We start from the raw sequence: 25,353 nt of genomic DNA on the forward strand, positions 1-25,353 counted from the left end.
CTGAGGCAGGAGGATGGCTTGACTCCAGGAGGTGGAGGCTGCAGTGAGCCATGATTGCACTACCGCACTCCAGCTTGGGAGACAGAGCAAGGCTCTGTCTCAAAAACAAACAAACAAATAAACCACGACCATACACTGAAGTGTCCTTGTCCTAACTCTAGTAATAGTAGGATTACCCAACTTGACTCCTCCCTGCCCAGACACTCCACAGGAAGTGACTCTAATAAGCCCCACCCACCTGTACAGGGATCATAGCAGACTCTCCCATGCAAGCTCTGTCAGAAAACAGAACTACTAAGCTAGGGAAGGATTCCATTCTAGCTATATATCAGTCATTCATTTAAAAATATAAATGGGCAACAAAGGATTACCACTTAAGAAAAATCAGTAGCATTGAAGAGAAAAAGCAAGAGAAATAAACAGAACAACTGACTTTGAAAGAAAAAATAATACAAAGAACAAAGGAGAACTTTAATACATTAGAACACTGCCCTCAAAGAGATAAAAACAAAAAACCACAAAAAACAAACCAAATGATTTTGAACAGCAACAATCAGAGAACAAGTACTGGTTCTTGGAAATGACAAATATGAATCCTGCAATAAAAAAATTCTGTACAAGGGCTGCATAATAGCAGGTAAACAAACATCAAAAATCCTGAAGATACTGAAAATACAAAGGAAATGTTATTAAAGATGGAGAACCTATCGAAGAGGTTCAACAGCATCTAGGAGGAGTTCTGAAGAAAAGAAGAAAAAGGGAGGAAGTAATTATATACCAGAATGGTCTGAGGATAAGACTGGTGAGGCAGTATGGGCTACTAGGAGGCAATGAAGCAATGTCTTTAGAACTCTGAGGGAAAAATGGTTTTAAATCTCTTGTTTTTGGCAGGTTGGTTTTCTTTTGTTTTGTTTTTTTAACAAATCAAGTATGAGGGCAAAATGAAGAAATTTCAAGGCAGGCAAGAACTCAGAAATTTAACTATCCATGAGACCTACATAAAAAATTCACCCGAGGAGTATCTCCAGCAAAAGGAAAAGGAACAAAAGAAAGAAGGCAATATGGGAACCAACAAAGTGTGACTAGTGAGCCAACCCAGAAAAACTGTAGATATAACAACGGAGAGTCAAAAACGTTTGTTATTTATTTATTTTTTGAGATGAAGTCTCACTCTGTTGCCCAAGCTGGAGTGCAATGGTGCGATCTTGGCTCACTGCAACTTCCACCTCCCGGGTTCAAGCGATTCTCCTGCCTCAGCCTCCCAAGTAGCTGGGACTACAGGCATGCGCCACCATGCCAGGTGAATTTTTGTATTTTTAGTAGAGACGGGGTTTCACTATGTTGGCCAGGCTGGTCTTGAACTCCTGACCTCGTGATCTGCCCTCCTCAGCCTCCCAAAGTGCTGGGATTACAGGAGTGAGCCACTGCGTCTGGCAAAAAGTTTACTTTTTAAGAGACAAGTTTTACAGACATAAGATTATATTTTCTTGTCCATAGATTCAATCATATTACTGGTTTGTTAACATGGAAGTGTGAGTATTGTTTATTGGTTTTCAATTTTTAGAAACAACTCCAGAGCACTTTAATTAACAAGCCCCATAATATAAGCATAATAAAGCTTGGGAAAGTAATATAACTTTATGTACATATATATTGCATTTTAATCACATCATATAGTTTGTTGTTAATAGGGAAAAAAGAGGAGAGAAGAGAGATGGAAGGAGGAAGTGCATTAACATGTTAATTTTTCATAATAGTCAATAGATACTAAAACTGATAAATCAAGAAGTAGAGGTTTAAATACCTCAAAGTCCTAAATGTTAGAAAAACTAAAAATAATATAACTACCAAAGTGGAGAGGTGGGAATTCAATACATAAGAAATTGATAAACCAAGAAATGAAAACGTTATTTTAAATTAATAATGGAAACAAAACTGAAGGTGAATGGGAGTAGGAGGAAAGAAGGGCATGGAGACTGTCACTTTTTCACCTTTGTATAGTCTGATTTTTTTTTAACCATGTGCGTACCTTATCTCTACTACAAATTTAATTAAAAGGATAACTAAAAACATCTAAGTGAGACAGAACAATTCTCCTTAAACTTAAGAATTTAAAAGTTGCTTACAAAAGCAAAGTTAGGGTAACTAGTAATTCAAGATCACTGACTCAGGTTTGGTGTGAGATTTCAGGGTGTATTTACAAAGATGTTCCAGAAGGCATTTCTCTGGTATCTTCTTCTTATAGTTAAAGTGCCTGAAGGCTAATAGCAATAACAAGAAAAAGAAGAGACGGAAGGAAAAAGGAAAGGCCATTAGTTCCACTCTCTTCCACAAAAGGTGTCCCTGGTCACTCTTGCATTTAGCCAATTAAAGCCTATATTCTAAATTCTCAAGCACTTACAATTGTACACATGACATATAGTTATTCTTTCATGTTACACTGGTAAGTGGACATGTAATCTCTAGAGCTAGGTAATAAGCTGGGGATAAGTGGGAACCTTTATCTCTTCCAAAGTGTCTACCAGTGTATATTAAAAAAAACTTTTAAAAATAAATAAGTCATAAATGCCCTGGATTATTTTACTCTACTTCCTAACATGTTTATTCAAAAGGTAAACATTATTGGGTTCAAAAAATGTGAAATTTGAAAACATTTTCTTACCTATCTATACTCATTTCGGACATGTCTTTCCTAAATGTCTGAAATATTTTAGGGAAACCTGTTGAATGAAACATTTAAAAATCAGCTACTCCCTCTAAATCAAAAGGGCAATTCTGCCCCCTCCCAGGAACACATGGCAAGGTCTGGAGACATTTTTGATCATCGCAAGGGTGTGTGCTCCTAGCACAGACAAGGGTAGAGGACAGGCATGCTGCTAAACATCCTATAATTCACAGGACAGTCCCCAACCCTCCCCAACAAAGAATTATCCAGACCAAAATGTCAATACTAGAGCTTGAGAAACCTACTCTAAAAGACTTCTCTGCTTCTTTTTTCAAGAAAGTGACTGAGTGGCTTCAGTACAGGATGTTAAACACAATAGAGAGTTGTTTTTTTTTTTTTTTTTTTTTGCAGGACGGTTTTAGTAGTACAACACCCTTGAGGCACTTCTCTGGAAATAATATGTGTGTGTGTGTGTGTGTGTGTGTGTGTGAGACAGAGACAGAGAGAGAGAGAGAGAAAGAGAGGGGGAGAGGGAGGGAAGGAAGAGGGAGGGGGAGAGGAGGGAGAAGGGATAGGGGAAGAGAGAGAGAGAGAGAGAGAGAGAGAGAGAGAGATGTAACGGTGTGAATGCACGCAAAAATGTTATAAAAATGAGCACTCCCATCAGCCTGGGCAACATAGTGAGACGCCAAATTAGCTGGGCCTGGTGGCGTGTGCCTGTAGTTCCAGCTACTCGGGAGGCTGCGATGGGAGGCTTGAGCCCAGGAGGTCGAGGCTGCAGCCACTGCACTCCAGCGTGGGCGACAGAGCGAGACTCTTGTTTCAAAATAAAAAAGCACTCCATACAGCAATGCTCAAGTTCAACTTTTATAGTGTTTCGCCTATATCCTAAATCGTGCATCATCACAACAGCTCAGCCAAGGGTTCAGTGCCTCTGACAAGGACGTGAGAGAAATTAGGTGTGTGGAACGGTGCATGCATTTAGAAATGAAGCACGACGCGCAGGTCGACGAAGGCACGGGAGTGGGTGGACCAGGTGACCCCTGGGGACCAGAAAGCCCTCGAAGAAGGGGTGGGTCGGGGGCGGTACTTTTATGCGAGGAGGCACTGGAGGGTGGGCTGGCGCTCGGTATTTCGGTACTGGTCGCGCTCTGGCTGGGCACGCTCGTAGAGCTCAGGCTAGGGCTGACGATGCTGGCTAAGCGGGGGCGCACGTCTGGGAAGTCGTAGTCGTAGTCACCGATGTCCATGACCTTCCAGAGGTACTCGTCGCTGAACTTCTCAGGGGCCTCCGACTCCTGCTCTTCCCCCACAAACTCCTCCTCCACCTCCTCTTCCTCCTCCTCCACCTCTTCCTCCTCCTCCTCCTCCATCTCTTCCTCCTCCTCCTCTAACTCCTCAGACTCCTTCTGGTTCTTCTTCCCCGGATGTCCGAAGCTGCTAGGCGAGCGCAAATGGGCCATGGCTGGCGGGAGGCGGGATTACAGCCAGCTCAGTGGCCGCGGCCCCTGTCGGCTCTGGCCGGCGTGCGCCTTTGTTGTGCGTTGGTCTCCCCTGGCAACTGCCTGCCCTGCGCCGCGGAGCCTCCCGGATTTAAAGCGGCAGGACCCGATTAGCCGGGTAGAATGTGGGTGCCGGCGGCCGGCAGGGGTCACCGCAAGCTTCTTTCTATCCCTGCTCTCCAGCGTCCGGCGTCTCTGAAACCCCTGGCAGCCTGCAGAGAAACGATCTTTTCTTCGTCTCTCAGCTTATTTGGAGCTTTTTTTTTTTTTTTTTTAAACGGGTGGAGGAAGTGGCTTCTAGCGATGGACACACACAGTGCCATTTGATATTGCGAATGCTGGAGTCTGGTTATTGAGTAGACAGATGCTTGCTGGAGCTTCCAGTGAAACTTTATTTACAAAATCAGGCGCCAGTCCTTGGGCCCTCTTTTGCGGATATTTTTAAAATTACCTTAAATATTAATAAGCGTATTAAAATTGCCTTAAATGTTAGTTGTCTTAAATATTGTTAGATTAATATTAATTAATCTTGATTAGCGAGATTTTTAGCCTCCCATAAATTTTGCTCGTTGCTGTAATCTGGGTCCTGTTTGGCCCATCTATCCATCCTGGAGCAGAAAATCCTGAAGCATCTGGCCACCTAGATACTACCTGCGTCCTTCTGGGACTTTGTATTTACTTAAATTTTTGTTTTATATATATATATATATATTTTATTTTTGAGAGACAGGGTGTCACTCTGTCACCCAGGCTGGAGTGCAGTGGCGGCATCGTGGCTCACTGCAGCCCTGAACTCTTGGGCTGCAGTGATCCTTCCACCTGGGTCTCCCAAGTGGCTAGGACAACAATGTGTGCCACCACGCCTCACCAATTTTATATATTATATTATATTATATTATATTATATTATATTATATTATATTTATTTTGAAACGGAGTCTCGCTCTGTCGCCCAGGCTGGAGTGCAGTGGCGCGATCGCAGCTCACTGCAACCTCAGCCTCCCGGGTTCAAGCAATTCTCCTGCCTCAGCCTCCCGAGTAGCTGGGACTACAGACACATACCACCACACCCAACTAATTTTTTGCATTTTCAGTAGAGATGGGGTTTCACCGTGTTAGCCAGGATGATCTTGATCTCCTGACCTGGTAATCCGCCTGCCTCAGCCTCCCAAAGTGCTGGGATTACAGGCATGAGCCACTGCGCCTGGCCTATATTATATTTATTTTGAGACAGGGTCTTACCCTGTCGCCCAGGCTGGAGTGCAGTGGTGCTATCTCAGCTCCCCAGCAACCTCTGCCTTCCGTCTTAAGCTGATCCTCCAGCCTCAGCCTCCCGAGTATCTGGGACTACTTTTTGTAGAGATGGCGTCCTGCTATGTTGCCCAGGCTGGTCTCAAATTCCTGGTCTCAAGTCCGGGGCTCAAGAGATCCAACTCGGCCTCCCAAAGTTCTTAGGATTACAGACGTGAGCTACTGTGCCTGGCTAGGGAATATTTTTGAAAGACGAGATCTTGCAGGCGAAAGGAGCAGGCAGCACAGATGAGAGGGTACATTTGAGTTGCTTTAAAAGGAAGGGCAAAATGTGGTGACCAGAGAGGAAAGTGAAAAGCTTTCCAGCAGGCTCAGGGCAGGAAAGGAGGGCCAGAACAGGGAATTATGTATACAGATATTGAGGTACAAATAAGATAAGTGGAATTTAAAAAAGAAAATAAGAAAAAGCACATTTCTTTTCTGGGCAATAGTAGCAGTTTGATGCTGGAAGCTATCTCAGAAGCTATGAAATTCAACCAGGGTCCTCAGAGAGCAGACTGGAAGTCAGGATGTGGGGATGTGACATGGGGCTGGCAGAGAGCAAGGGTGACAGTGCTTGTGCTTACTCTGAAGTGCCTGCTCTAGCTCAGTTCTGTGACTGCCCTGGCATTTTCTCAATTGTGTGGTGAATTGATTTGTTTAAGTACTCCTTGTTTAGACCCTCTATTTAAGGCCTTTTTTGAACATTTTATGGAATCTCGTTCCCTTGGATCTACTTACTATGCAAAGAACAGTGTCTTATTTTCCCACGAGTTGATGCCACTCTCTTGTTTTGGCTGTTCAGAGATAATATGATGCTGGGTCAGTTTACATTTCCCCTTCCCCGTTCCTGGTGTCTAGCTTGACTCATGAATTTGAGATTTGAGAACCAGGCACCTGCCCTGACTAACTGTGACTTTGGGGTTATTGAGCCTCAGTTTCTTGGTGTGTAGAATGGAAATATCAGTACCTTTCCACTTAATTCATGGTGCTATTTTGAGATAAAATTTAATTATTCTTTATTTTCTTCATTTTTTTTTTTTTTTTCCTAAGATGGCATCTCAATGTGTTGCCTAGGCTGGTCTTGAACTCCTGGGCTCAAGCAATCCTCCCACCTCGGCCTCCCAAAGTGCTGGGATTACAGCTGTCTGGCCTATTTTCTTTTTGAGGATTGATTTTGTATTTTATTTTATTTTTTTAGGACCACATATCTCCGTTTAGAAAATGTTAGCTTCTAATGTAGTGAATGCTTCAGAGGTATATTAGTTCGGTTTCACACTGCTATAAGGAATTGCCTGAGGCTGAATAATTTATAACATAAACAGGTTTAATTGACTCACAGTGCCCCCTAACTGTGGAGGCCTCAGGAAACTTACAATCATGGCGGAAGGTGAAGGGGAAGCAAGGCACGTCTTACTTGGTGGCAGGAGAGAGAGAGAGAGAGAGTGTAGGGGAAACTGCCACTTTTTTTTTTTTTTTTTTTTTTTTTTGAGACAGAGTCTCGCTCTGTTGCCCAGGCTGGAGTGCAGTGGCACAATCTTGGCTCACTGCCAGCTTGGCCTTCTGGGTTCAGGTCATTCTCCTGCCTCAGCCTCCCGAGTAGCTGGGACTACAGGAGCCCGCCACCACGCCCGGCTAATTTTTTGTCTATTTAGTAGAGACGGGGTTTCACCATGTTAGTCAGAATGGTCTGGATCTCCTGCTCTCAGGTAATCCACCCGCCTTGGCCTCTCCAAGTGCTGGGATTACAGGTGTGAGCCACCATGCCTGGCCAGAAACTGCCACTTTTAAACCATCAGATCTCATGGAGAACTCCCTCACTATCACTAGACCACATGAGGGAAACCACTCCTATGATCTGATCACTTCCCACCAGGTCCTGCCCTCAACATGTGGGGATTACAATTCAAAATGAGATTTTGGTTGGGATACAGAGCCAAACCATATCAAGAGGTAATGGATTTTTTAAAAATTTCCTATCTCAAGTATATAATATTATGTAATTGTATTATATATATATAATATTGTATATTATCATCATTTGATATTTTGTTTGCCTTTCTTTGATTTTGTTTTTAATTGGCACATCATAATTGTACATACTCATGGGATACAGTGTGATGTTTCAATACGTGGTACATTGTGTGAAAATCAAATCAGAATATTTAGCATATCCATCACCTCTTATATTTATTATTTGTATTAGTTCCTTCACACTCTGCTAATAAAGACATACTTGAGGCTGGGTAACTTATAAAGGAAAAAGGTTTAATTTACTCACAGTTCAGCATGGCTGGAGAGGCCTCAGGAAACTTACAATTATGGCAGAAGGGAAAGCAAACACATCCTTCTTCACATGATGGCAGGAAGGAGAAGTGCTGTGCAAAAGTGGGGAAAGCCCCTTATAAAACCATCAGATCTCGTGAGAACTCACTCACTATCATAAGAACAGCAGCATGGTGGTAATTGCCCCCATGATTCAATTACCTCCCACAAGGTTCCTCCCACGACGCATGGGGATTATGGGAACTACAATTCAAGATGACATTTGGGTGGGGACACAGCCAAACTATATAATCATTTCTTTGTGATGAGAACATTCAATATTCTCTCTTCTAGCTATTTTAAAATATGTAATATTGTTAACCATAGTCACTCTACTGTGCAGTAGAACTCCAGACCTTATTCCTCCTATCTAACTATAACTTTGTACTTGTTGACCAACCTCTCTTTATTTTCTCTCTGTCCTACCCTCCCCAGCATCTGGTAGCCACTGTCCTACTAAGTACTTCTGTGAGATCAACTTCTTTGGATTCCACGTATGATCAAGATCATGAGGTGTTTGTCTTTCTATGCCTGGCTTATTTCACTTCACATAATGTCCTCCAGATTCATCCATGTTGTTGTGTATGACAGGATTTAATTCTTTTTTATGACTGAATAGTATTCCATTGTATCTATATACCACTTTTTCTTTTTTTGAGACAGATTCTTGCTCTATTGTCTAGGCTAGAGTGCAGCAGTGCAATCATGGCCCACTGCAGCCTGAAATTCCTGGGTTCAAGTGATCCTTCCACCTCAGCCTCCCCAGTAGCTAAGACTACAGGTGTGTGCCATCATGCCTGGCGAATTTTTAAATTTTCTGTAGAGACAGAGTCTTACTATTTTGCACAGGCTGGTCTTGAACTCCTGGTCTCAAGTGAGTCTCCCACCTTGGCCTCCCAAAGTTCTGGCAGTATAGGTGTAAGCCACCATACTCTGGCAGATTATTATCATTATTATTATTATTTAGCTTTTGAGTTCCTCATATATTCTGATATGAACCCCTTGTCAGATGTATGATTTGCAAATATTTTCTCCTGTTCTGCAACTTGTCTCTTCACTCCGTTGATTGTTTCCTTTGCTGCGCAGAAGCTTTTTAGTTTGAAATAATTCTATTTGTCTATTTTTCTTTTTGTTGCTTGTGCTTTTGGGGTCTTATCAAAAAAATCCTTGCTCAGAACAATGTCATGAAGCATTTCCCCTATGTTTTCTTCTACTAGTTTTATTGTTTCAGGTCTTGCACTTAAGTCTTTAATCCATTTTGATTTGATTTTTGTATATGGTAAAATATACGGGTCTAGCTTTATTCTTCTGCATGTGGATATCCAATTTCCATCACCATGTATTGAAGAGACTGTCTTTTCTCCATTGTGCTTTCTTGGAACCTTTGTCGAAAATCAGTTGGCTCTAAGTATGTGAATTTATTTTTGTGTTCTCCATTCTGTCGCATTGGTCTGTGTGTCTGGTTTTTTGTCAGTATCATGTTGTTTTAGTTACTACAGCTTTGTAGTATATTTTGAAGTCAGGTAGTGTGATGCCTCCAGCTTTGTTCCTTTTGTTTCCTTTTCTGTTTTCCATTTTCTCTCAAAGACTGCCATGAATACCACCACTTTGAGAAAGGCAGGAAAGTGAATTTTTGTCCAGCTTAAACTTCTTATTTGCATATAGAATATTTTGAATGGGCTATACATAGCTCCCTAGCACATCCATGAAGAAAGTACAGTATCTCTTCAGAATACCTTAATTAAGCATTGTTCTGATTCATGGTAGAAGAACAACTTGAAAGAACTGTAGCTTTGATGATGGCTAATTAAGAATGTTCCTAAAGCTGGTCGCGATGGCTCCTACCTGTAATCCTAGCACTTTGGGAGGCCAAGGTGGAAGGATTGCTTGAGCCCAGGGGGTTGAGGCTGCAGTGAGCTGTAATTGCACCCCTGCACTCCAGCCTGGGCAACAGAAAAAAAAAAGTGCCTGGTTGCATTAGCTATGAGGGGCATCTTTCTAAACATCACATTCTCTTCTCCCGACAAGCTCTTTTCAGAAGATGATTTCTGAATGCCCATTTCTGCCTCTTAATTAGCAGTGGCATCCGCTTTATCCTTGCTCTTAATATTTTGTTATTGTTGTTACTATTCATGTACTCTTGTCTCCTTAAATACCTGGTTATTTTTTATCCTATGCCAGATGTTATTTGAAAAAAAAATGGTGGACAAATTTGAGGTTCAGGATTAAGTTCCTCTGGAAGGAATTATATTTGCTTTAGGAAGGCACCTAGGAGGCCTCATAATTCAGGATCATCTTAATCCAATTTCAGTGATTACAATGATTCAAAACTAGATTGTGTCCCTACAAGGATATTCTATTTCTACTTCACCCTTATGCTTAAAATATGCTTAAAATGCAGCCCTTCAGGCCCCAGTCTCAGGTGGGGAGTTACCAGCACCTCTCTTCTACCCTTGGTTGGCTTTGACTCTCATTTTTCCATTTTCTTAGCCAGTCAAGACCATTATAAATCTTACTCAGACTCTCAGTTACCTGTTCTAGAATTGGCAAATGCTTCAGGGGAAAAGCAAGCCCAAAGACACCTCTCCAGATTCTCCTCTTCTTCATTATCTTAGCCTAGTTATTTTAAAGTGCCTTGCTAGTTCTTCTGTGCCTTTATGAGTTTTCAACAAATACATTTGTCTGGCTTTTGTAGATGTCCTCAGTGGGAAAATTACATAGCTCATCATTACCGGAATAGAAGTACTTTATGGAAAGTGGCAACTGTCTTTGGTGGGGAAATATATAAAAGGTGATATGTGGTCTGAATGTGCTCCAGAGTTCATGTGTTGAAACTTACTCATCAGTGTGAGAGTATTAAGAGGTGGAGGCCTTTAGGGAGTGAGTCAGTTATGAGGGCAGAGCCCTCATGAATGGGATTAATTACCTTACAAAAGGGCTTGAGAGAACTTGCATCTCTTTTATACATCTGCCATGTGAGGACAGTGTTTGTCACTCCTGGACACAGCAACAAGGCACCATCTTGGTAGCCGAGAGACCAGGCCCTCATCAGGCACTAAACCTGGTGGCACCTTGGTCTTGGACTTCCCAGTCCTCAGAACTGTGAAAAGTTTCTGTTGTTTATAAATTACCCAGTCTGAGGTATTTTGTTTTTGAAGTACAAATGGACTAAGATAGGTAGGTTTATGGGAATGAGTGCATGAAATCTCAACCTTAGGGAAGGATATAGGGTTGAAGTTCTAGGAAGGAAGCTTCGTCTTCTAAAGAAGATATAGGGTAGGTTGTGTAACAAAGAAAAATATGTTAGTTCCAACAAGATTGCAGTGCATTGATTTCTCTCCCATAGTAGTCCAGAAGAAGATAGTTTAGGTTATTGGGGCAGCTCTGATCTACAAGCATCCAGGGACTTAGGTTTCATCTATCTTGTTGCACCACCATCCCCTAAGATGAGGTCCTCACCCTCACACTAGATACCATATCAATATTCTGGTTGGGAAGGAAAGAGGAAGAAGAAGGCAGCCAGAGTTTTGCTTGCTTGCTTGTTTATTTTAAAGAATATAATCTGGAAGTTGAATGCATCACTTCCATCCACACATTATTGGTCCAAACCAATTATTTGCACAGCCATAGCTAGAGGCCAGAGAGGATTGGACGCATCACTTCTTGCTGGGAAACTGTATGACTTGCTAAAAGTTGTGACAGCATGTAGGGATGGCCAGTGATTGTAATGTAGGAAGAAGAGTAGCATAGACCCTGGGGAACAATTAGCAGTCTCCATCATGGACCCTGGTTAAGAGAGGTAGAGAATTACATCTAATTCCCACAGTGGGCTAATGGGACAAGCCCAGCCAGGAGAGACACCAATATGGCTTCATACATGAGGAGGGACACCTGATACTTCTGTGTGTTAAGGGAGGATGAATTCAAGTGGTGGTTGTCAAACTAGAGCATGCATCAGAATTATGTGGAAGGCTTATTAAAATCTAGATTGCTGGCTGGGCATGGTGACTCATGCCTGTAATCCCAGCACTTTGGGAGGCTGAGGCAGGTGGATTGCCTGAGCTCAGAGTTTGCGATCAACCTGGGCAACACGGTGAAACCCCGTATCTACTAAAATAAAAAAAAAAAAATGAGCTGAGCGTGGCAGCGTGCACTTGTAGTTCTAGCTACTTGGAAGGCTGAGGCAGAAGAATTACTTTAACTTGGGAGGCAGAGGTTGCACTGAGCTGAGATTGCGCCACTGCATTCCAGCCTACGCGACAGAGCGAGACTCTATCACACACACCCACACACCCACACACCCACACACACACACACAAAAGGATTGCTGGCAAGATGGCTGAATAGGAACAGCTCCAGTCTGCAGCTCCAAGGGAGATCGATGCAGAAGGTGGGTGATTTCTGCATTTCCAACTGAGGTATCTAGTTCATCTCATTGGGACTGGTTAGACAATGGGTGCAGCCCACAGAGGGCGAGCTGAAGCAGGGTGGGGTGTTGCCTCACCTGAGAAGTATAAGGGATTGGGGAACTCCCTTCCCTAGCCAAGGGAAGCCGTGAGGGTCTGTGCCGTGAGGAATGGTGCACTCTGGCCTAGATACTACGCTTTTCCCATGATCTTCACAACCCGCACAGCAGGAGATTCCCTCTGGTGCCTAGGCCATCAGGGCCCTGGATTTCAAGCGTAAAACTAGGTGGTCATTGGGGTAGACACTGAGCTAGCTGCAGGAGTTTTTTTTTTTCATACCCCAGTGGCACCTGGAATGCCAGCAAGAGAGAACCATTCACTCCCCTGGAAAGGGGGCTGAAGCCAGGGAGCCAAGTGGACTAGCTCAGCAGATCCCACCCCCACAGAGCCCAGCAAGGTAAGATCCACTGGCTTGAAATTCTTGCTGCCAGCACAACAATCTGAAGTCAACCTGGGATGCTCGAGCTTGGTCGGGGGAAGGGCATCCACCATTACTGAGGCTTGAGTAGGTAGTTTTCCCCTCACAGTGTAAACAAAGCCACCAGGAGGTTTGGACTGGGTGGAACCCACCGCAGCTCTGCAAATCCGCGCTGTAGCCAGACTGCCTCTCTAGATTCCTGCTCTCTGGGCAGGGCATCCCTGAAAAAAAGGCAGCAGCCCCAGTCAGGGGCTTATAGATAAAATCCCCATCTCCCTGGGACAGAACAACTGTGGGAAGGGGCAGCTGTGGGTGCAGCTTCAATGACTTAAACGTTCCAGCCTGCCGGCTCTGAAGAGAGCAGCTGATCTTCCAGCACAGTGTTCGAGCTCTGCTAAGGGTCAGACTGCCTCCTCAAGTGGTTCCTTGACCCCTGTGTCTCCTGACTGGGAGACACCTCCCATCAGGGGCCAACAGACACCTCATACAAGAGAGCTCCGGCTGGCATCTGGCAGGTGCCCCTCTGGGATGAAGCTTCCAGAGGAAGGAGCAGGCAGCAATCTTTGCTGTTCTACAGCCTCCACTGGTGATACCCAGGCAAACAGGGTCTGGAGTGGATCTCCAGCAAACTCCAGCAGACCTGCAGCAGAGGGGCCTGACTGTTAGAAGGAAAACTAACAAACAGAAAGAAATAGCATCAACATCAACAAAAAGGATGTCCACTCAGGGACCCCATCCAAAGGTCACCAACATCAAAGACCAAAGGTTGATAAATCCATGAAGATGCGGAGAAACCAGTGCAAAAAGGCTGACAATTCCAAAACCCAGAATGCCTCTTCTCCTCCAAGGGATCACGACTCCTTGCCAGCATGGGAACAAAACTGGACGGAGAATGAGTTTGATGAACTGACAGAAGTAAGCTTCAGAAGGTGGGTAATAACAAACTCCTCCGAGCTAAAGGAGCATGTTCCAACCCAATGCAAGGAAGCTAAGAACCTTAAAAAAAGGTTAGAGGAATTGCTAACTAGAATAACCAGTTTAGAGAAGAACATAAATGACCTGATGGAGCTGAAAAACACAGCACGAGAACTTCATGAAACCTACATAAGTATCAACAGCCAAATTGATCAAATGGAAGAAAGGATATCAGAGACTGAAGATCAACTTAGTGAAATCAAGTGAGAAAACAAGATTGGAGAGAAAAGAATGAAAAGGAATATGGGACTATGAAATCCAAGAATTATGGGACTGTGTGAAAAGACCAAATCTACATTGATTGGTGTACCTGAAAGTGACGGGGAGAATGGAACCAAGTTGGAAAATACTCTTCAGAATATTATCCAGGAGAACTTCCCCAACCTAGCAAGACGGCCAACATTCAAATTCAGGAAATACAGAGAACACCACAAAGATACTCCTCGAGAAGAGCAACTGCAAGACACATAATCATCAGATTCACCAAGGTTGAAATGAAGGAAAAAATGTTAAGGGTAGCCAGAAGGAAAGGTTGGGTTACCCACAAAGGGAAGCCCATCAGACTCACAGCAGATCTCTGCAGAAATCCTACAAGCCAGAAGAGTGGGGGCCAATATTCAACATGCTTAAAGAAAAGAATTCTTAAAGAAAAGAATTTTCAACCCAGAATTTCACATCCAGCCAAACTAAACTTCATAAGTGAAGGAGAAATAAAATCCTTTACAGACAAGCAAATGCTGATTTTGTCACCACCAGGCCTGCCTTACAAGAGCTCCTGAAGGAAGCACTAAACATGGAAGGAACACCCAGTACCAGCCACTGCAAAAACATACCAAGTAAAGACCATCAACACTATGAAGAAACTGCATCAACTAATGGCAAAATAACCAGCTAGCATCACAATGACAGGATCAAATTCACACATAACATATTAACTTAAATATAAATGGGCTAAATGCCGCAATTAAAAGACACAGACTGGCAAATTGGATAAAGAGTCAAGACCCATCAGTGTGCTGCATTGAGGAGACCCATCTCATGTGCAAAGATACACATAGACTCAAAATAAAAGGATGGAGGAATATTTGCCAAGCACATGGAAAGCAAAAAAAAGCAAGGGTTGCAATCCTAGTCTCAGATAAAACACACTTTAAACCCACAAAGATCAAAAGAGACAAGGACATCAAATAATGGTAAAGAGATCAATGCAACAAGAAGAGCTAACTATCCCAAATATATATGCACCCAATACAGGAGCACCCAGATTCATAAAGCAAGTCCTTAGAGACCTACAAAGAGACTTAGACTCCCACACAATAATAATGGGAGACTTTAACACCCCACTGTCAATATTAGATCAATGAGACAGAAAATTAACAAGGATATTCAAGACTTGAACACAGCTCTGGACTAAATGGACCTAAGAGACATCTACAGAACTCACCACTCCAAATCAACAGAATATACATTCTTCTCAGCACCACATCACACTTATTCTAAAATTGACCACATAATTGGAAGTAAAACACTCCTTAGCAAATGCAAAAGAACAGAAATCATAACAAACAGTCTCTCAGACCACAGTGCAATCAAATTAGAACTCAGGATTAAGAAACTCACTAAAAATTGCACAACTACATGAAAACTGAACAACCTGCTCCTGAATGACTACTGGGTAAATAATGAAGTTAAGGCAGAAATAAATAAGTTATTTGAAACCAATGAGAACAAAGACACAATGTACTAGAATCTCTGGGACACATTTAAAGTAGTGTTTAGAGGGAAATTTGTAGCACTAAATGCCCACAAGAGAAAGCACAAAAGATCTAAAATCGACACTGTAACATCACAATTAAAAGAACCAGAGAAGCAAGAGTAAACAAATTCAAAAGCTAGTGTAAGACAAGAAATAGCTAAGATCATAGCAGAACTGAAGGAGATAGAGATATGAAAAACCCTTCAAAAAATCAATGAATCCAGGAGCTGGGTTTTTAAAAAGATCAACAAAATAGATAGACAACTAGTCAGACTAACAAAGAAGAAGAGAGAGAAGAATCAAATAGGTGCAATAAATGATAAAGAGGATATCACCACTGATCCCACAGAAATACAAAATACAAATATCACCACTGATCCCACCACTGATCTCATCAGAGAATACTATAAACACCTCTATGCAAATAAACTAGAAAATCTAGAAGAAATGACCAGGCGCGGTGGCTCACGCCTGTAATCCCAGCACTTCGGGAGGCCGAGGCGGGTGGATCATAAGGTCAGGAGATCGAGACCATCCTGACTAACATGGTGAAGCCCTGTCTCTACTGAAAATGCAAAAAATTAGCCGGGTGTGGCGGCAGGTGCCTGTACTCCCAGCTGCTCGGGAGGCTGAGGCAGGAGAATGGTGTGAACCTGGGAGGCAGAGCTTGCAGTGAGCCGAGATCACGCCATTACACTCCAGCCTGGGCAACAGAGCAAGACTCTGTCTCAAAAAAAAAAAAAAAAAAAAATCTAGAAGAAATGGATAAATTCCTGGACACGTACACCCTCCCAGGTCTAAAACAGGAAGAAGTCGAATCCCTGAATAGAACAATAACAAGTTCTGAAATTGAGGCAGTAATTAATAGCCTACCAACCAAAAAAAGTCCAGGACTAGACGGATTCACAGCCAAATTCTACCAGAGGTACACAAAGGAGCTGGTACCATTCCTTCTGAAACTATTTCAAACAATAGAAAAAGAGGGAATCCTCCCTAACTCATTTTATGAGGCCAGGATCATCCTGATACCAAAACCTGGCAGAGACACAACAAAAAAAAGAAAATTTCAGACCAATATCCCTGATGAACATTGATGCAAAAATCCTCAATAAAATATTGGCAAACTGAATCCAGCAACATATCAAAAAGCTTATTCACCATAACCAAGCCGGCTTCATCCCTGGGATGCAAGGCTGGTTTAACATACGCAAATCAATAAATGTAATCCATCACATAAACAGAACCAATGACAAAACCACATGATTATCTCAATAGATGCAGAAAAGACCTTCGACAAAATTCAACAGCCCTTCATGCTAAAAACTCTGAATAAACTAGGTATTGATGGAATGTATCTCAAAATAATAAGAGCTATTTATGACAAACCCACAGCCAATATCATACTGAATGGGGAAAAACTGAAAGCATTCCCTTTGAAAACTGGCACAAGACAAGGATGTCCTCTCTCACCACTCCTATTCAACATAGTGTTGGAAGTTCTGGCCAGGGCAATCAGGCAAGAGAAAGAAATCAAGGGTATTCAAATAGGAAGAAAGGAAGTCAAGTTGTCTCTGTTTGCAGATGACATGATTGTATATTTAGAAAACCCCATTGTTAGAATGGTGATCATTAAAAAGTCAAGAAACAACAGATGCTGGAGAGGATGTGGAGAAATAGGAATGCTTTTACACTGTTGGTGGGAGTGTAAATAAGTTCAACCATTGTGGAAGACAGTGTGACAATTCCTCAAGAATCTAGAACCAGAAATACCATCTGACCTAGCAATCCCATTACTGGGTATATACCCAAAGGATTATAAATCATTCTACTATAATGACACATGCCCACGTATGTTTATTTCAGCACTCTTCACAATGGCAAAGACTTAGAACCAACCCAAATGCCCATCGGTGATAGACTAGATAAAGAAAATGTGGCACATGTACACCATGGAATACTATACAGCCATAAAAAGGGCTGAGTTCATCTCCTTTGCAGGGACATGGATGAAGCTGGAAACCGTCATTCTCAGCAAACTAACACAAGAACAGAAAACCAAACACTGCATGTTCCCACTCATAAGTGGGAGTTGAACAATGAGAAAACATGGACACAGGGAGAGAAACATCACACACCAGGGCCTTTTGGGGAGTTGGGGGCTAGGGGAGGGATAGCATTAGGAGAAATACCTAATGTAGATGACGGGTTGATGGGTGCAGCAAACCACCATGGCATGTGTATACCTATGTAACAAACGTACAAGTTCTGCACGTGTATCCCAGAACTTAAAGTGTAAATACACACACACACACACACACACACACACACATAGATAGATAGATAGATAGATAGATAGATAGATAGATAGATAGATAGATTGCTGAGTGTCATGCCCTGGACTTTTTTTTTTTTTTTTTAAGACAGGATCTTGCTCTGTTGCCCATGCTGCAGTGCAGTGGCACTTTCATAGCTCACTATAACCTTGAACTACCAGGCTCAAGTGATTCTCCTACCTCAGCCTCCTGAGTAGCTAGGACTACAGGTGCATACCACCATGCCTGGCTATTTTTTTTTTTTTTTTAGAGATTGGGTCTTCCTATGTTGTTGCCCAGGTTAACCTCAAACTTTTGGCCTCAAGTGATTCTCTTGCCGTGGCCTTCAATGTGCTGAATTACAGGTGTGAGTCACGGCACCTGGGCTCCCCTGGATTTTTGATTCGGTAGGTCTGGGACAGATCTGGGAATTTTTTTTTTTTTTTTTTTTTTTTGTGATGGAGTCTCACTCTGTCACCCAAGCTGGAGTGCAGTGGAGCAATCTCAGTTCACTGCAAGCTCCGCCTCCCGGGTTCACGCCATTCTCCTGCCTCAGCCTCCGGAGTAGCTGGGACTACAGGCACCCGCCACCATGCCTGGCTAATTTTTGTTTTGTTTTGTTTTGTATTTTTAGTAGACACGGGGTTTCACCATGTTAACCAGGATGGTCTCGATCTCCTGACCTCGTGATCCGCCCGCCTCAGCCTCCCAAAGTGTTGGCATTACAGGCTTGAGCCACTGCGCCCAGCCTAGAATTTTTATTTCTAACAATTTTCCAAATGATGCTGATGCAGCTGCTTCAGGGATGAAACTTTAAGAACACCGCATCTTGTGCTCAATTAGCTTGTATTGGATTTGCTTCTACGAGTTGATGAAAAGGAATATGTATAACAATAATATAATCGAACTCGACATTTTCAGCTGCGGGATTCTAGAATCCTTCACCATTGTATTATTGAGGGGATCATTGAAGTCTAGGTAAACTCCTTAACATGGATGAACATAATCACTTCACTTTTTGATTTCTTAATACCTGCTTTCTTTCTCCCTTGTTAATCCCAGTAGAATATCCTGGAAAGCCAGTTAAAGCTCCTCACTTGAAGAATCACTGATTAGCAGATTTCAGTGTGTGCTTACTTCAGAAAGACGTGTGCAGCACATTATTTTTATAGCTTTTAATTCATACTTTAATGAGAATTTTAGAATATAGGTAGGTCTTGGTTCTTCAGTACAAGATAGGGCATGATTTGTTTAATTGATTCCCTTATTTATTTATTTATTTATTTATTTATTTATTTTAGATGGAGTCTCGCTCTGTCACCCAGCTTGGGGTGCAGTGGTGCAATCTCTGCTCACTGCAAGCTCCGCCTCCCGGGTTCACGCCATTCTCCTGCCTCAGCCTCCCGAGTAGCTGAGACTACAGGCGCCTGCCTCCACGCCCGGCTAATTTTTTTGTATATTTAGTAGAGACGCGGTTTCACCGTGTTAGCCAGGATGGTCTCAATCTCCCGACCTAGTGATCCACCCGCCCCAGCCTTCCAAAGTGCTGAGATTACAGGCGTGAGCCACCACTCCCAGCCCCCTTTTTTAATTTTAAGAGATTGAATTTTTTAAGTAACTGAATTCCCATGTTAGCTACAGAATGGAATTAAAAACAAGGACAGATCAATTTGAAAATGATTATGTCAGACCAGGCTCGGTGGCTCATGCCTGTAATCCCAGCACTTTGGGAGGCCGATTTGGGTGGATCAGCTGATGTTGGGAGTTGGAGACTAGCCTGACCAGCATGGAGAAACCCCATCTCTACAAAAAATACAAAATTAGCCAGGCGTGATGGTGCATTTCTGTAGTCCCAGCTACGTGGGAAGTGGAGGCTTGAACCCGATTTGCTTGAACCGGAAAGGCAGAGGTTGCAGTGAGCCAAGATCTTGCCATTGCACTCCAGTCTGGGCAACAAGAGCGAAACTCCATCTCAGAAAAATAAAAATTAAAAAAAAAAAATTATGCCTTCCGGGGAAATTACTAAAATGGATAGAATCTATAGGTTTCATTTTTGATGACTGGCATCTGCAACTTAGCTGAGGTTGGGTCGTTTTATTTCCAATTTCAGTTGCATTTAGCAGGCAAGGGGGAGAGGTGATCCTTTACTCCTTGTTATCGAAATCGTTCCGAAGTGGGATAGTAGAGGACAGAACTGGAAAAACAGGAAGGAGCCCAAGTGTGAAGGAAACAAAAAAGGTGGCACTAACAGGGACAGAAGCAAGGCCCAGGGCGTCATGTCCCAAGCAGCAGGTGGCTAGTCCTGTGCTGTTCTTTTCTCAAGCATAGAGAATCCAATCTGGTGGAAATGAGTTGGAGATGCAGTTTCAAGAGAAAACTTGCCGAGTGTCTTGATGTTAGATACTGAGGCAGATCACTACAATCATTATATCAAAAGTTCAGGCAAGGAATCTGAATAGATAGAAAAGCCAAGAGACCTAGACAGGAGGTCAGGTGGGACTGTAGCCACCACCCAATACTGTCCCTGAAGCATTCAGGGAATTGGATCTCATTTGAGGAGAAGTAACTGTCAGTTCAAACTCTACTAGTTTTGTGGGGAAGCACATTATAGAGAGGGGCAGGGTGGCTTCTGGGCAGTTAGATGCTGTTTCAAACAAGTAGGTGACACTGCCTGGACTAAAAAAGTGACTCTTTCTGGTGCTGAAGTCTTTGGGGCACCCAGGCTGAGTCAGAAAGGCCCTACCCTTAAAGCTACCCATCCAGAACACCCTGATGAAATGGAAGACCTCAAATCCCAGGAAGACTTGAGAGGCTTTTCCTCTAAAAAGTGGTGCACTGATTGATTGATTGATTGATTGATTGATTGAAATAGGGTCTCACTCTGTCACCCAGGCTGGAGTACAGTGGCATAATCATAGCTCATTGCAGCCTTGACATCCTCAGTTTAAGTGATCTTCCTGCCTCCCAAGTAAGTGGGATCACAGGTGTGCGCCACCACACCTGGCTAATTTTTTTAATTTAAAAAAGTTTTTGTAGAGACGAGGTCTCACTATGTTGCCCAGGTTGGTCTTGAACTCCTGAGCTCAGGTGATCCTTCTGCCTCAGCCTCCCAAAGTACTAGGATTACAGGCATGAGCCACTGCACCCGTTCGTTTGGGCCAACTTTTCCCACTTGGAATGAGTGTATTTACCCAATGCTTGTACCCCCATTGTATTTAGGAAGTAACTAACTTGCTTTTGATTTTACAGGCTCTTAGGTGCTCTTAGGTCCGTTGTCTCAGATGAGACTTTGGACTGTGGACTTTTGAGTTAATGCTGAAATGAGTTGACTTTGAGGGACCATTGGGAAGGCTTGGTTGGTTTTGAAATGTGAGGACATGAGATTTGGAAGGGGCTAGGGGTGGAATGATATGGTTTGACTGTGTCCCCACCCAAATCTCACCTCAAATTGTAATAATCCCCACATGTCAAAGGTGGGACCAAGTAGAGATAATTAAATCATGGAGGTCATTTCCCTCATACTGTTCTCTTGACAATGAATAAGTCTCATGATATCTGATGGTTTTATAAAGGGGAGTTCCCCTGCACATGCTCTCTTGCCTGCTGCCGTGTAGGACATGCCTTTGCTCCTCCTTTGTGTTCCACCACGAATGTGAGGCCTCCCCAGCCATGTGGAGCTGTGAGTCCATTAAGCTTTTTTTCCTTTATAAACTACCTAGTCTCAGGTAGGTCTTTATTACAGCATGAGAACAGACTAATATACTGCTATAACAAATTACTGTAGACTGGATGGCTTATAAACAATGGAAATTTATTTCTCACAATTCTGGAGGCTGTGGGAAATAAATCAGGGTGCCAGCATGGTCAGGTTCTGGGGAGGGCCCTCTTGCAGGTTGCAGGCTGCTTTCTTCCTATTTTATCTCACATGAAGCAAAGACAGTGAGAAAGCTCTCTGGGGTTCCTTTTGTAAGGACACTAATCCCATTCATGAGGACTCTACCCTCATGACCTAATTACCTCCTGAAGACCTTACCTCCTAATACTATCATAGTGGGGGTTAGGATTTCAACATACGAATTTTGGGAGGACACAGACATTTAGTCCATTGCAAACCCCTTTGAGTCAGTAACTGTCCAGTTGTGAGAAATTAAAAGAGAACAATCATGTGTCTCTAGGGGCAAAACTCAGGTGAGAGGGGAAATTTGGTGTGGCTCTGGAATCCTACATCAGCAAAGTGGCTCCATCTATACCTCAGCCCTTTCTATTCACTCTTATTTAACTTTATAACAGTAGTTCATTTTATTTTTTTTCATTTTACGGATGAGGAAACAGAGTCAGAGAGAGGCCAAATACCCTGCCCTAAGTCCCACAGGCAGCAGGCGAAGCTAGAATTGAACCCAAGTGGTCTAGCTCCAGCAGCTGAGCTGTTTGTCACTGAGCTATGTCGTCTCTCTGTATCTTCATCCTCCTGTCCTTACCAGTGGAGTGGATCCTTCTTGTCTACATTTAAACACGCCTCATCTTGCCATCTTAAATGCAGCCCTCCCTTGACCAGATATCTGCCTGCTGCTAATTCCCCCTCTCTTCCTTTTACCGACACAGATTTGAAGGAGCTGACCACTTGTATTATCTGTTTCCTTACCTCTCCCACAGTGCTCACTTCACTCCAGGCTGATTTCACCTCCCACCATTCAGCCACATCCACTGCTGCTAAGGTCACCATAACATCTCTGGTGCTGAATCCGATGGAGATTTTTTGGTCATCATCTTGTACATCTCCTCTTGGCAGTTTCCAGTATTGTGATTTCCTGTCTCCTTGAGACTGTCTCATCTCTTAGCTTGGAAAACTCTCAGTTTTCATCCTACCTCTTTAGTCTTCCTCCTTAACTTTTCTGCTTGGCTAATATTCTTCTATGAAACCTTTACATATTGCAGTGACTCATGCCTCATCCCTGATCTCCCTTCTCTTCTAAATCTACCCCTTTTCCCTAAATAAGCTTATCTCCACCCATGACCACATTTACCATGTACACCCTGAGGATCCAAGTGTGTACCTCTAGATGACATCAGGACCCTTTGGTATAAGTTTCAGAGCCTCTGCTACTTGTCTTTTACAGAGCTTTTTATGCATGTGATTATTTAATTATGTAAATAGTTGTTTAAGGCCAGCCCATCTGATAGAATGTTGAGCTCCATGTGGGCAGAGGCTGCCCCAGTGTGGCTGTCTGCCCTGCTCCCAGCACCCAGCACCATCTCTTGCCTCTAAGCGGGGCTCAAATAAATGAATTAATGACTTACCATCTTCAGAATGTTCAACCCCATCTCTTTTATTGTTTGTTACATACAATTTTATCTGAGATGTTTAGAATGCTAACAAAAGAAAAAGTAGTTTATGCTAATGTGGTCTGTGTGACTACTGTATTACCAGTATCAAAAATAAGTGAGTTTTTTGGATATTTCTTTATATTACGTTAAGTTCTGGGATACATGTGCAGACCGTGCAGGTTTGTTACATACGTATACATGTGCCATGGTGGTTTGCTGCACCTATCAACCCATCATCTAGGTTTTAAGCCCCACATCTATTAGGTATTTGTCCCAATGCTCTCCCTCCCCTTGCCCCCATCCCCTGACAGGCCCCAGTGTGTGATGTTCCCCTCACTGTATTCATGTGTTCTCATTATTCAATTCCCACTTATGAGTCAGAACATGTGGTGTTTTGTTTTCTGTTCCTGTGTTAGTTTACTGAGAATGATGGCTTCCAGCTTCATTCATGTCCCTGCTAAAAAGAAGTGATTTTACACAAAAAGATGCTCAACATCGTTAGCCATCAGGGATATGCAAAACAAAACCACAATGAAGTACTACTTCACACTCACTAAGATGGCTATAGCTAAAAAGACAGTAACAAGTATTGGGAAGAATGCAGAGAAACTGGAACTCTCATACCCTATTGGAGGAAATGGAAAATGGTGCATCTGCTTTGGGAAGACAGTCTGGAAGTTCCTCAATATGTTAAACATGGAGTTGCCTTATGACCCAGCAATTCCACTTCAGTTCCACCAAAGAGAAATGAAGACATAGGTCCGCACACAAACTTGTACACATATGTTTGTATCAGCATTATTTGTAATAGTTAAAAAGTAGAAACAATCCAAGCATTCAGCCACTGATAAATGGATAATTAAAATGTAGTGTGTCCTTACAATGGAATATTACTTAGTGATAAAAATAAATGAATTATATATGCTACAACATGGATGAATCTTGAAAGCATTACGTTAAAGGAAAGCAGCCAGTCACAAAGGACCGTGTATATATTGTGTGATTCTATTTGTATGAAATATAGAATAGGCAAAACAGGCAAATCTGTAAAGAAAGTAGAGTCATGATTTTCTAGAATCAGTGGAGTTTGGGGAAATGGGGGGTGACTGCTGATGGGCATGTGGTTTCTTTTGGGGTGATGAACACGATCTAGAATTCATTGTGGTGTTCTTACACGTCTCTGTGAACATACTAAACACCACTGAATGGTACACTTCAAGTGGGTGAATTGTATGGTATGTGAACTATATCTCAAAAAAGTTGTTTTTTAAAAAGGAAAGGAAATGGTTTACTTTTGAGGGTAAATTGAAAGCTCCCCACCCAGATATTATTAACTACAGTTAATATAACAGCAGTACAGAGCACTGACCCTGCCATCTGCGTGTATCTTCATTCTGATATTCCTCTATCCATCTTGTATCCCTTGATTTTGCTCCTTTTTTTTTTTTAACTGATAGAGTTGATAATTTTATTTTCACATTTCACAATACAAATGAAAACTGCACTTTTTCTGGTCCCACTTCTCCCCTCCAATACTATTCTCTTTTTGATAGGAAGGAGGAGCAAGTCTTCTTTGTCATGCTGTTAAGAAAACACCCTGAGTCACAGCACCATGATCTCCCAGTGAAGCAGAACAAGTAATATAAAACTGATCTAAAGAGGCTTGCCTCTATTCTTATCTGTCTGGTCAAGTCATTTGGGGCCAAGTGGGCACCATTGTGGGAGGGTGGGAGGACTCATCACTGGCGGCCCAGGCATCATTGGCATGTGGCCTCCTGTATTAGTCTGTTCTCATGCTGCAGATAAACACATACTTGAGACTGGATAATTTATAAAGGAAAAAGGTTTAATGGACTCACAGTTTCATATGGCTAAGGAGGCCTCATAATCATGGTGGAAGACAAAGGAAGAGCAAAGGCATGTCTTACATGGCAGCAGGCAAGAGAGCGTGTGTGGGGGAACTCCCCTTTACAAAACTGTCAGATCTCGTGAGACTTATTCACTCCCACCGGGTCCCTCCCACCTCATGTGAAGATTATTACAACTCGAGGTGAGATCTGAGTGGGGACACAGAACCATATCACCTCCCATGGGCAGCCTCATTCCAGGAGCACATCCCATTGGCATCATCCAGGAGGAGGGGGGCCCATCATTGGCATCATGGGAGGGCCTCTCTGACGGGCTGCTGGCATCATACCTGGTGAAGAACAGAAAGAGCCCGGGTGGGAGAGGTTGGATCATCGCCCCTGCAGGAAGAGTAGCAGAGAACAGAGTCGGAGGTGTTCTTCCTTGTTGAGATGCAGTCTTTGTTCTGTCAGCC

At 42.9% G+C, this 25,353-nt stretch overlaps 1 protein-coding gene and 1 long non-coding RNA gene across 3 annotated transcripts in view; one reads left to right on the top strand and one right to left on the bottom strand.

Annotated features, from left to right (window-relative positions):
* ERICH6 (glutamate rich 6) overlaps positions 1–4,203 on the bottom strand; it is a 46,131-nt gene extending 41,928 nt beyond the window's left edge. For both annotated transcript variants that reach the window (XM_050779773.1, XM_050779772.1), the window contains exons 1-2: positions 3,756–4,203; positions 2,663–2,720 (exon numbers count right to left, since the gene is read on the bottom strand). In XM_050779773.1, the coding sequence (XP_050635730.1) occupies positions 2,663–2,720; positions 3,756–4,128 (431 nt within the window). In that variant the 5' untranslated portion in view covers positions 4,129–4,203. The remainder of the gene's footprint in view (positions 1–2,662; positions 2,721–3,755) is intronic.
* A 1-nt stretch (position 4,204) lies between these two features.
* LOC126948257 (uncharacterized) lies at positions 4,205–25,022 on the top strand. The gene is made up of 4 exons (XR_007723379.1): positions 4,205–4,292; positions 7,166–7,409; positions 8,217–8,294; positions 24,587–25,022. It is a non-coding gene; the product is annotated as an uncharacterized LOC126948257 (long non-coding RNA).
* Positions 25,023–25,353: the final 331 nt, after the last annotated feature.

Source organism: Macaca thibetana, chromosome 2 (assembly GCF_024542745.1).
Source record: "Macaca thibetana thibetana isolate TM-01 chromosome 2, ASM2454274v1, whole genome shotgun sequence".
Classification (NCBI taxonomy): domain Eukaryota; kingdom Metazoa; phylum Chordata; class Mammalia; order Primates; family Cercopithecidae; genus Macaca; species Macaca thibetana.